The 12,539-nt window shown below is 54.9% G+C and overlaps 1 protein-coding gene across 1 annotated transcript in view; it reads right to left on the bottom strand.

Annotated features, from left to right (window-relative positions):
- The window catches only part of LOC106612130 (teneurin-2), a 211,840-nt gene that overhangs the window by 79,450 nt on the left and 119,851 nt on the right, over positions 1–12,539 (bottom strand). Inside the window, exons 8-10 of the mRNA XM_082955517.1 lie at positions 12,246–12,440; positions 10,081–10,281; positions 8,992–9,198 (exon numbers count right to left, since the gene is read on the bottom strand). Of these exons, the coding sequence (XP_082811643.1) occupies positions 8,992–9,198; positions 10,081–10,281; positions 12,246–12,440 (603 nt within the window). The remainder of the gene's footprint in view (positions 1–8,991; positions 9,199–10,080; positions 10,282–12,245; positions 12,441–12,539) is intronic.

Genomic DNA, 12,539 nt, shown 5'->3' with positions numbered 1-12,539 from the left:
GTGGTGTGTGTTGTGATGTGGTCTGGTGTGTGGGGTGGTGTTTAGTGTGGTGTGGTGTGTGGTGTGGTGTGTGGTCTGGTGTGTGTGTGGTGTGGTGTGTGGGTTGGTGTGTGGTGTGGTGTGTGGTGTGGTGTGTGGTGTGTTATGTCGGGTGGTCTTGTGTGTGGGGTGGTGTGGTGTGTGAGGTGGTGTGGTGTGGTGTGTGGGGTGGTGTGGGGTGTGTTATGTCGGGTGGTGTGGTGTGTGGGGTGGTGTGGTGTGTGTTATGTCGGGTGGTGTGTGGTGTGGTGTGTGGTCTGATGTGTGTGTGGTGTGGGGTGGTGTGGTGTTTGGGGTGGTGTGTTATGTGGGGTGGTGTGGTGTGTGGGGTGGTGTGGTGTGGTGTGGTGTGGTGTGTGGTGGGTGTGGTGTGTGATGTGGGGTGGTGTGTGGTGTGTGATGTGGGGTGTGGTGGTGTGGTTTGTGGTGTGGTGTGTGGTGTGGTGTGGTCTGGTGTGTGGGGTGGTGTTTAGTGTGGTGTGGTGTGTGGTGTGTGTGGTCTGGTGTGTGTGTGGTGTGTTATGTCGGTTGGTGTGGTGTGTGGGGTGATGTGTGATGTGTTATGTCGGGTGGTGTGTGGTGTGGTGTGGTGTGTGGGGTGGTGTGTGGTGTGTTATGTCGGGTGGTGTGGTGTGTGGGGTGGTGTGGTGTGTGGGGTGGGGTGTGTGGGGTGGTGTGTGGGGTGTGGGGTGATGTGTGGTGTGGTGTGTGGGGTGTGGGGTGGTGTGGTGTGTGGTGTGGTGTGTGTGTGGTGTGGTGTGTGGTGGTGTGTGGTGTGTGATGTGGGGTGTGGTGGTGTGGTTTGTGGTGTGGTGTGTGGTGTGGTGTGGTCTGGTGTGTGGGGTGGTGTTTAGTGTGGTGTGGTGTGTGGTGTGGTGTGTGGTCTGGTGTGTGTGTGGTGTGTTATGTCGGTTGGTGTGGTGTGTGGGGTGGTGTGTGATGTGTTATGTCGGGTGGTGTGTGGTGTGGTGTGGTGTGTGGGGTGGTGTGTTATGTCGGGTGGTGTGGTGTGTGGGGTGGTGTGGTGTGTGGGGTGGGGTGTGTGGGGTGGTGTGTGGGGTGTGGGGTGGTGTGTGGTGTGGTGTGTGGGGTGTGGGGTGGTGTGGTGTGTGGTGTGTGTGTGGTGTGGTGTGGGGTGGTGTGTGGTGTGTGGGGTGGTGTGTGGTGTGGGGTGGTGTATGGGGTGGTGTGTGACATGTGGTGTGTGATGTGGGGTGGTGTGTGCGGTGGTGTGGTGTGTGGTGTGGTGTGTGGTCTGATGTGTGTGTGGTGTGGTGTGTGGGGTGGTGTGGTGTGTGGGGTGGTGTGGTGTGTGGGGTGGTGTGTGGTGTGGTGTGGTGGGTGTGGTGTGGTGTGTGGTGTGGTGTGTGGTCTGGTGTGTGTGTGGTGTGGGGTGGTGTGTGGTGTGTTATGTCGGGTGGTGTGGTGTGTGGGGTGGTGTGTGGTGTGGTGTGGTGGGTGTGGTGTGGTGTGTGGTGTGGTGTGTGGTCTGGTGTGTGTGTGGTGTGGGGTGGTGTGTGGTGTGTTATGTCGGGTGGTGTGGTGTGTGGGGTGGTGTGTGTGGTGTGGGGTGTGGGGTGGTGTGTGGGGTGGTGTGGTGTGTGGTGTGGTGTGGTGGGTGTGGTGTGGTGTGTGGTGTGGTGTGTGGGGTGGTGTGGTGTGTGGTGTGGTGTGTGGTCTGATGTGTGTGGGGTGGTGTGGTGTGTGGGGTGGTGTGGTGTGTGGGGTGGTGTGTGGGGTGGTGTGTGGCGTGTGGTGTGTGATGTGGGGTGGTGTGTGGGGTGTTTTGTGGGGTGGTGTGTGGTGTGTGGGGTGGTGTGTTGTGGGGTGGTGTGTGGGGTGGTGTGTGGCATGTGGTGTGTGATGTGGTGTGTGGGGTGGTGTGATGCTGGTGGTATGGTGTGGTGGGTGTGGTGTGGTGTGGTTTGTGATATGGGGTGGTGTGTGGTGTTTGATGTGGGGTGTGGTGTGTGGTGTGGTGTGTGGTGTGGTGTGTGGTGTGGTCTGGTGTGTGGGGTGGTGTGTGGTGTGGTGTGTGGTGTCTGGGTTGGTGTGTTGTGGGGTGGTGTGTGGGGTGGTGTGTGGCGTGTGGTGTGTGATGTGGTGTGTGGGGTGGTGTGATGCTGGTGGTATGGTGTGGTGGGTGTGGTGTGGTGTGGTTTGTGATGTGGGGTGGTGTGTGGTGTGTGATGTGGTGTGTGGGGTGGTGTGTGGCGTGTGGTGTGTGGGGTGGTGTGTGGTGTGGTGTGGTGTGGTGTGTGGGGTGGTGTGTGGTGTGGTGTGGTGTGTGGTCTGATGTGTGTGTGGTGTGGTGTGTGGGGTGGTGTGGTGTGTGGGGTGGTGTGGTGTGTGGGGTTGTGTGTGGTGTGTTATGTGGGGTGGTGTGTGGTTTGGTTGGTGTGGGGTGTTGGGTGGTGTGGTGTGTGGTGTGTGTGTGGTGTGGTGTGTGTGTGGTGTGGTGTGTGGGGTGGTGTGTGGGGTGGTGTGTGGCGTGTGGTGTGTGATGTGGGGTGGTGTGTGGGGTGGTTTGTGGTATGTGGGGTGGTGTGTGGTGTGTGGGGTGGTGTGTGGGGTGGTGTGATGCTGGTGGTATGGTGTGGTGGGTGTGGTGTGGTGTGGTTTGTGATGTGGGGTGGTGTGTGGTGTGTGATGTGGGGTGTGGTGTGTGGTGTGGTGTGTGGTGTGTGGTGTGGTCTGGTGTGTGGGGTGGTGTGTGGTGTGGTGTGTGGTGTGTGGTGTGTTATGTCGGGTGGTCTTGTGTGTGGTGTGGTGTGTGGGGTGGTGTGGTGTGTGGTGGTGTGTGGGGTGGTGTGGGGTGTGTTATGTCGGGTGGTGTGGTGTGTGGGGTGGTGTGTGGTTTGGTGTGGTGTGTGGGGTGGTGTGTGGTGTGTTATGTCAGGTGGTGTGGTGTGTGTGTGGTGTGGTGTGTGGGGTGGAGTGTGTGTGGTGTGGTGTGTAGGGTGGGGTGGTGTGTGGGGTGGTGTGGTGTGTGGTGTGGTGTGTGGTCTGATGTGTGTGTGGTGTGGTGTGTGGGGTGGTGTGGTGTGTGGGGTGGTGTGGTGTGTGGGGTTGTGTGTGGTGTGTTATGTGGGGTGGTGTGTGGTGTGTGGTGTGGTGTGTGTGGTGTGGTGTGGTGTGGTGTGTGTGTGGTGTGGTGTGTGTGTGGGGTGGTGTGTGGGGTGGTGTGTGGGGTGGTGTGTGGCGTGTGGTGTGTGATGTGGGTGGTGTGTGGTGGTGTGGGGTGGTGTGTTGTGGGGTGGTGTGTGGGGTGGTGTGTGGGGTGGTGTGATGCTGGTGGTATGGTGTGGTGGGTGTGGTGTGGTTTGTGATGTGGGGTGGTGTGTGATGTGGGGTGTGGTGTGTGGTGTGGTGTGTGGTGTGGTGTGTGGTGTGGTCTGGTGTGTGGGTTGGTGTGTGGTGTGGTGTGTGGTGTGTGGTGTGTTATGTCGGGTGGTCTTGTGTGTGGGGTGGTGTGGTGTGTGGGGTGGTGTGGTGTGGTGTGTGGGGTGGTGTGGGGTGTGTTATGTCGGGTGGTGTGGTGTGGGGTGGTGTGGTGTTTGGGGTGGTGTGTTATGTGGGGTGGTGTGGTGTGTGGGGTGGTGTGGTGTGGTGTGGTGTGTGGTGGGTGTGGTGTGTGATGTGGGGTGGGGTGGTGTGTGGTGTGTGGTGTGTGATGTGGGGTGTGGTGGTGTGGTTTGTGGTGTGGTGTGTGGTGTGGTGTGGTCTGGTGTGTGGGGTGGTGTTTAGTGTGGTGTGGTGTGTGGTGTGGTGTGTGGTCTGGTGTGTGTGTGGTGTGTTATGTCGGTTGGTGTGGTGTGTGGGGTGGTGTGTGATGTGTTATGTCGGGTGGTGTGTGGTGTGGTGTGGTGTGTGGGGTGGTGTGTGGTGTGTTATGTCGGGTGGTGTGGTGTGTGGGGTGGTGTGGTGTGTGGGGTGGGGTGTGTGGGGTGGTGTGTGGGGTGTGGGGTGGTGTGTGGTGTGGTGTGTGGGGTGTGGGGTGGTGTGGTGTGTGGTGTGGTGTGTGTGTGGTGTGGTGTGGGGTGGTGTGTGGTGTGTGATGTGGGGTGTGGTGGTGTGGTTTGTGGTGTGGTGTGTGTTGTGATGTGGTCTGGTGTGTGGGGTGGTGTTTAGTGTGGTGTGGTGTGTGGTGTGGTGTGTGGTCTGGTGTGTGTGTGGTGTGTTATGTCGGTTGGTGTGGTGTGTGGGGTGGTGTGTGATGTGTTATGTCGGGTGGTGTGTGGTGTGGTGTGGTGTGTGGGGTGGTGTGTGGTGTGTTATGTCGGGTGGTGTGGTGTGTGGGGTGGTGTGGTGTGTGGGGTGGGGTGTGTGGGGTGGTGTGTGGGGTGTGGGGTGGTGTGTGGTGTGGTGTGTGTGTGGTGTGGTGTGGGGTGGTGTGTGGTGTGTGGGGTGGTGTGTGGTGTGGGGTGGTGTATGGGGTGGTGTGTGACATGTGGTGTGTGATGTGGGGTGGTGTGTGGGGTGGTGTGGTGTGTGGTGTGGTGTGTGGTCTGATGTGTGTGTGATGTGGTGTGGTGTGTGGGGTGGTTTGTGGGGTGGTGTGTGGTGTGTGGGGTTGTGTGTTGTGTGGTGGTGTGTGGGGTGGTGTGTGGCGTGTGGTGTGTGATGTGGTGTGTGGGGTGGTGTGATGCTGGTGGTATGGTGTGGTGGGTGTGGTGTGGTGTGGTTTGTGATGTGGGGTGGTGTGTGGTGTGGTGGGTGTGGTGTGGTGTGTGGGGTGGTGTGTGGGGTGGTGTGGTGTGTGGTGTGGTGTGTGGTCTGATGTGTGTGTGGTGTGGTGTGTGGGGTGGTGTGGTGTGTGGGGTGGTGTGGTGTGTGGGGTTGTGTGTGGTGTGTTATGTGGGGTGGTGTGTGGTGTGGTTGGTGTGGGGTGTGGGGTGGTGTGGTGTGTGGTGTGTGTGTGGTGTGGTGTGTGGGGTGGTGTGGTGTGTGGTGTGGTGTGTGGGGTGGTGTGGTGTGTGGTGTGGTGTGTGGTCTGATGTGTGTGGGGTGGTGTGGTGTGTGGGGTGGTGTGGTGTGTGGGGTTGTGTGTGGTGTGTTATGTGGGGTGGTGTGTGGTGTGTGTGGTGTGGTGTGGGGTGTGGTGTGTGTGTGGTGTGGTGTGTGGGGTGGTGTGTGGGGTGGTGTGTGGCGTGTGGTGTGTGATGTGGGGTGGTGTGTGGGGTGGTTTGTGGGGTGGTGTGTGGTGTGTGGGGTGGTGTGTTGTGGGGTGGTGTGTGGGGTGGTGTGTGGCATGTGGTGTGTGATGTGGTGTGTGGGGTGGTGTGATGCTGGTGGTATGGTGTGGTGGGTGTGGTGTGGTGTGGTTTGTGATGTGGGGTGGTGTGTGGTGTTTGATGTGGGGTGTGGTGTGTGGTGTGGTGTGTGGTGTGCTGTGTGGTGTGGTCTGGTGTGTGGGGTGGTGTGTGGTGTGGTGTGTGGTGTGTGGGTTGGTGTGTTGTGGGGTGGTGTGTGGGGTGGTGTGTGGCGTGTGGTGTGTGATGTGGTGTGTGGGGTGGTGTGATGCTGGTGGTATGGTGTGGTGGGTGTGGTGTGGTGTGGTTTGTGATGTGGGGTGGTGTGTGGTGTGGTGGGTGTGGTGTGGTGTGTGGGGTGGTGTGTGGGGTGGTGTGGTGTGTGGTGTGGTGTGTGGTCTGATGTGTGTGTGGTGTGTTGTGTGGGGTGGTGTGGTGTGTGGGGTGGTGTGGTGTGTGGGGTTGTGTGTGGTGTGTTATGTGGGGTGGTGTGTGGTGTGGTTGGTGTGGGGTGTGGGGTGGTGTGGTGTGTGGTGTGTGTGTGGTGTGGTGTGTGTGTGGTGTGGTGTGTGGGGTGGTGTGTGGGGTGGTGTGTGGCGTGTGGTGTGTGATGTGGGGTGGTGTGTGGGGTGGTTTGTGGTGTGGGGTGGTGTGGGGTTGTGTGGGGTATGTGGGGTGGTGTGTGGTGTGTGGGGTGGTGTGTGGGGTGGTGTGATGCTGGTGGTATGGTGTGGTGGGTGTGGTGTGGTGTGCTTTGTGATGTGGGGTGGTGTGTGGTGTGTGATGTGGGGTGTGGTGTGTGGTGTGGTGTGTGGTGTGTGGTGTGGTGTGTGGTGTGTGTGTGGTGTGGTGTGTGTGTGGTGTGGTGTGTGGGGTGGTGTGTGGGGTGGTGTGTGGCGTGTGGTGTGTGATGTGGGGTGGTGTGTGGGGTGGTTTGTGGTGTGGGGTGGTGTGGGGTGGTGTGTGGTATGTGGGGTGGTGTGTGGTGTGTGGGGTGGTGTGTGGGGTGGTGTGATGCTGGTGGTATGGTGTGGTGGGTGTGGTGTGGTGTGGTTTGTGATGTCGGGTGGTGTGTGGTGTGTGATGTGGGGTGAGGTGTGTGGTGTGGTGTGTGGTGTGTGGTGTGGTCTGGTGTGTGGTGTGGTGTGTGGTGTGGTGTGTGGTGTGTGGTGTGTTATGTCGGGTGGTCTTGTGTGTGGTGTGGTGTGTGGGGTGGTGTGGTGTGTGGTGGTGTGTGGGGTGGTGTGGGGTGTGTTATGTCGGGTGGTGTGGTGTGTGGGGTGGTGTGGTGTGTGTTATGTCGGGTGGTGTGGTGTGTGGGGTGGTGTGGTGTGTGGTCTGGTGTGTGTGTGTGGTGTGGTGTGGTGTGTGGGGTGGTGTGTGGTGTGTTATGTGGGGTGTGGTGTGTGGGGTGGTGTGTGGTGTGGGTGGTGTGGTGTGTGGTGTGTGTGTGGTGTGGTGTGTGGGGTGGTGTGTGGGGTGGTTTGGTGTGTGGTGTGGTGTGTGTGTGTGGTGTGTGGGGTGTGGGGTGGTGTGTGTGTGGGGTGTGGGGTGGTGACATGACCAGAATCTCTGTTATATACCCCCACAATACATGACCAGAATCTCTGTTATTTTCCCCCACAATACATGACCAGAATCTCTGTTATATACCCCCACATTACATGACCAGAATCTCTGTTATATACCCCCACAATACATGACCAGAATCTCTGTTATATACCCCCACATTACATGACCAGAATCTCTGTTATATACCCCCACAATACATGACCAGAATCTCTATCTAACTGAGGCTCAATGTGAGGGGGACTGTTGTGTTATATACCCCCATATGAGAGAGTGGCTGAGGGGGACTGTTCTGTTATATACCCCCATATGAGAGAGTGGTTGAGGGGGACTGTTCTGTTATATACCCCCATATGAGAGAGAGGCTGAGGGGGACTGTTCTGTTATATACCCCCATATGAGAGAGTGGTTGAGGGGGACTGTTCTGTTATATACCCCCATATGAGAGTGTGGTTGAGAGGAAATGTGATGCAGTGACTGGGACTAGGGCACCACCTCCTGTGCCTTACCGTCCAGACCCCTTGATATACTACAGAGTACACTTACTGTAGACAGTGATAATCATTAATTCACCATGGAAACATTAAGGTTAACAGACACAGACTGTGATCTATGACCCCTGGCTACACAGACAGACACCATGGAAACATTAAGGTTAACAGACACAGACTGTGATCTATGACCCCTGGCTACACAGACAGACACCATGGAAACATTAAGGTTAACAGACACAGACTTTGATCTATGATCTATGGTTGTGAATGGTAATGTCTGGCTACAGTGGTTTTGGGTTTGAGGATGGTAACCTCTGGCTACAGTGCCTGTGGTTGTGGATGGTAACCCAAGGCTACAGTGGCTGTGGAGGGTAACCCCTGGCTACAGTGGCTGTGGATGGTAACCCATGGCTCAGTGGCTGTTGTTGTGAATGGTAATGCCTGGCTACAGTGGTGTTGGATGGTAACCCCTAGCTACAATGGCTGAGGTTGTGGATGGTAACCCATGGCTACACTGGCTGTGGATGGTAACCCATGGCTCAGTAGCTGTTGTTATGGATGGTAATGCCTGGCTACAGAGGTTGTGAGGTTGTGGATGGTAGCCCCTGGCTACAGTGGTTGTGAGGTTGTGGATGGTAACCCCTGGCTACAGTGGTTGTGAGGTTGTGGATGGTAACCCCTGGCTACAGTGGTTGTGAGGTTGTGGATGGTAACCCCTGGCTACAGTGGTTGTGAGGTTGTGGATGGTAAACACTGGTTGGGAGGTTGTGGATGGTAAAACACTGGGTGGCAGTGGTTGTTATAACACAGACAGACAGACAGACAGACAGACAGACAGACAGACAGACAGACAGACAGACAGACAGACAGACAGACAGACAGACAGACAGACAGACAGACAGACAGACAGACAGACAGACAGACAGACAGACAGACAGACAGACAGACAGACAGACAGACAGACAGACAGACAGACAGACAGACAGACAGACAGACAGACAGACAGACAGACAGACAGACAGACAGATAGATAGATAGATAGATAGATAGATAGATAGATAGATAGATAGATAGATAGATAGATAGATAGATAGCACACAGACTACTAGTCTACTGAGCCAAGCTTACCAACGCCAGCCAGCCATTCCCAAACCCACAAACGTCTAGCATCGACTAGCTACTACTACTATGCAGCACGAGAAGCTAAACGCTGAAAACCAAAATACAGTTTTACCTTTGTCAACCAAGTCCCACATGTCTGCATTGAGAGAAAACATGCAGAGAGAGTGGCGTTATGAAAAAAGGAACGGAAGGAGTTTAAAATGCAAGGACATGCATAGCCAAGATCACATGCATAACCTAGATCAGCACAGACAAGCAGACTAGTGAAGAGTTTTGTCTTGTGAAAGACGCAGCAGACAAAGCTGCCCTAGTTTCTAGTGGGGAACAAAGACTTGATCTCATAAAGTGTTGTTTCCCCACCCACTGTGTTTCTGACACCGGAGTGTTCTGAGGAAAAGCGCTGCTCGGATGAAATGGTGAAAGGGAAATGGAACTTCCTGTTTCAAAGCATTGTGGGTAAATCAAAATAGCGAGGCATCCAACCTTCCATCCATCTATCCTACATGCACGCAAACACACCTCCCCTCCCCACCTACCGATGGTGCAGTGCTCTCCATTCCAGCCCTGGTGACACTGGCACTTGCCGTCCTTGCAGGTTCCATGTTTGATACACAGTGGGTTACACACTCGCTGGTCACACCCGGTGCCCGTCCAGCCCTCCTCACACTGACACGCTGCGCCCAAACACACACCGTGGGTCCCGCAGTCCACAGAACACACCTCTGTAGAGAGGGAGAAGAAAGAGACATGTAAAAAGTTACACCCAGCTACAAAAACCCTACTGTCATTAGGGTTGAGGTCGGGTTAGGCATAAGTACTAGGGTTAGGGTAAGCCACAGGGTAAATTGGATTGGGGTTAAGATAAGAGGCAAGGAAGACTGGGTAATATTTACATAAGAATTGTGGTTAGGCCCACCCAGTCGGTAAGGTGCTAGATGAGGTACTGACCTACAGAGCAGTCTGGTCCCATCCGATCAGGGTTAGAGGTAAGGATTAGGGGTCAGCGGTTACAGAATAGAGTTCTACTGACCTACAGAGCAGTCTGGTCCCATCCGATCAGGGTTAGAGGTAAGGATTAGGGGTCAGCGGTTACAGAATAGGGTTCTACTGACCTACGGAGCAGTCTGGTCCCATCCGATCAGGGTTAGAGGTAAGGATTAGGGGTCAGCGGTTACAGAATAGAGTTCTACTGACCTACGGAGCAGTCTGGTCCCATCCGATCAGGGTTAGAGGTAAGGATTAGGGGTCAGCGGTTACAGAATAGGGTTCTACTGACCTACAGAGCAGTCTGGTCCCATCCGATCAGGGTTAGAGGTAAGGATTAGGGGTCAGCGGTTACAGAATAGGGTTCTACTGACCTACAGAGCAGTCTGGTCCCATCCGATCAGGGTTAGAGGTAAGGATTAGGGGTCAGTGGTTACAGAACAGGGTTCTACTGATCTACAGAGCAGTCTGGTCCCATCTGATCAGGGTTAGAGGTAAGGATTAGGGGTCAGCGGTTACAGAATAGGGTTCTACTGACCTACAGAGCAGTCTGGTCCCATCTGATCAGGGTTAGAGGTAAGGATTAGGGGTCAGTGGTTACAGAATAGGGTTCTACTGACCTACAGAGCAGTCTGGTCCCATCCAGTTAGGATCACAGCTACAGAGACCAGTGTCTGGTATGAATGCCCCGTGGCCATGGCATTGGTCTGGGCACTGTGCCCGCTGCAGCTCACAGTGTGGGCCACCCCAGCCGGGTTTACAGTGGCACTCCCCATTCACACAGATACCATTATTAGAACAGGTCGGGTCCAGGCAGTCCACTACAGAGCGAGAGGGGGAGGGGTGGAGGGGTGGGGTCAGGGGGAGAGATAGAGAGAGAGAGAAAGAAAGAGAGAGAGAGGGGGGAGAGAAAGAGAGAGAAAAAGAGAGAGAGAAAGGGGGAGAGAGAGAAAGAGAGAGAGAGAAAGGGGGAGAGAGACAGAGAAAGAAAGGGGGAGGGAGAGAGAGAGAACGAGAGAGAGGAAGGGGGAGAGAGAGAGAGAGAAAGAGAGAATAATGTTTAAAATACTGAGAAATACTAGCTTTGTGTTTCCTTCATGTGTGATTTCTATAGATTTCTATAGCATCCTGTGATACACTTGAGTAATTCTCTTCACACAGCCTTTCACAGGCATTTAATAAGTCAATCATTTTCACTCAGAACGCTACGTTTCCTCACATATAACCTTCCCTGTATCTGTGTGTTTGTGTGTTTGTGTGTGTGTGTGTGTGTGTGTGTGTGTGTGTGTGTGTGTGTGTGTGTGTGTGTGTGTGTGTGTGTGTGTGTGTGTGTGTGTGTGTGTGTGTGTGTGTGTGTGTGTGTGTGTGTGTCAATGCACTGGGGATAATCTGACATTGGCAGGCTGGCTGACTGGCAGATATGAGTATGAACAGTGAGTGAAAACCAATTTGACAAACTGTAAGGTCCCCCTCCCCAGCTCCTGCTCTCCTCCTCCTCATTCCCCCAACTCCCTCTGTTCGACACCTCCCCCCCACTCTCTTCTCATCCCCCTTTCCCCCTTCTGACTACCCACTCTCTCCTCTCATCCCCCGCCCCTCCATTTCTCCACCTGTCTAAAATGACCCTCTCCACTTGTTTTCACATGCTGCTGTCTGGGCGCTCCATTGTGTTGGCGAGGCAGAAACGGAGGGTCACGTATAGATTTATGTGTCATCGCCACTTCAGGTAAATCGTTTGAGTGACTCGGGTGTGATGGCGTGATGAATATCACATTTGAGAGAGAGACAGAGGGGGGTTGATAGGAAACAGAGAGGGGGAAAGGAGGGGTCAAATGAAGAGTGGAGGAAAATGCTGACCCTGTTCTCTGCCCTCCTCTGTCACTTCCCTGTCTCCTTCTCTCTCTCCTCCTCTCTCTCCTCCTCTCTCTCCTTCCCTCTCTCTCTCCCTCTCTCTTTCTCTCTCTCCTTCCCTCTCTTGCCCTCTCTCTCTCCTTCCCTCTCCCTTCCTTCTCTCCTCCTCTCTCTCCTTCCCTCTCTCTCTCCCTCCCTCTCTCTCTCTCCTTCCCTCTCCCTTCTCTATCTCCTTCCCTCTCCCTTCCCTCTCTCTCTCTCCTTCCCTCTACCTTCCCTCTCTCCCTCTCTCCTTCTCTCTTTCTCCTTCCTTCTCTCTCTCTTATCATCCCTCTACCTCTTTTCTTCTCTACTATTACCTTTCACTCGCATCTTCACATCTGTCTTCACCTGTAGTCTGTCCCTCTTTCTCTCTCTCGCTCTCTCGCTCTCTCTCTCTCTCGCTCTCTCTCTCCCTCTCTCCTCTCTTCCCCTCTTTCTCTCTCCCTCTCTTCCTCTCTCTCTCCCTCCCTCTCTCTTTCTCTTCCTCTCCCCTCTCTCTATCTCTCCCTCTCTCTCTCCCTCTCTCCCAGCCCTCTCTCTTAATGTGAAGCATGTTGATCCATCTTAACAGGATGAATAGAACAGATGTAATCCTTTAATCAGACGTGTGATGTACCCGGCTGCTCCTCCACCCTCATCTGTATATAGAGAAACACAACAGGACCACTGGGGAGGCAGAGGATGCTATGACGAGCTGGGACTGGGAGGCTGCTGTGTGTGTGTGTGATGTGCTACACACTATACATCTTCCATCCTATCACACACTCCCTGACACACCAAATTGTTTATATAGACAACTTACACACATCCAATACCCCTCCTCAAACACACATCCACCAACCTACCCACCCACAAACCCAGCCACCCCCAAACACACACTCCCTCTCCTCACCTTTGGCACAGTTGTCTCCCTTGTACCCCAGGGAGCAGACACAGTTCCCGCCAGTACAGGTCCCATGTCCACTACAGAGAGGGTCAATACAGTGTGTGGTGGGGACGGCACACTCTGCTCCCTTCCATCCACTGTAGCAGGTACAGGATCCCTTATCATACTGACCATTACCACTACACAGCACTGGACACGCCTCTGGAGAGAGGCGGAGAGAGAGAAAGAGCGAGAAAGACAGTGAGAGAGAAAGAAAGTGAGAGAGAGCAAGAGAGAGCGAGCGAGAAAGAGAGAGAAAGA

Source organism: Salmo salar, chromosome 09 (assembly GCF_965601325.2).
Source record: "Salmo salar chromosome 09, fSalSal1, whole genome shotgun sequence".
Taxonomy (NCBI): Eukaryota; Metazoa; Chordata; class Actinopteri; order Salmoniformes; family Salmonidae; genus Salmo; species Salmo salar.
This window is presented reverse-complemented; position numbering and strand designations above follow the sequence as displayed.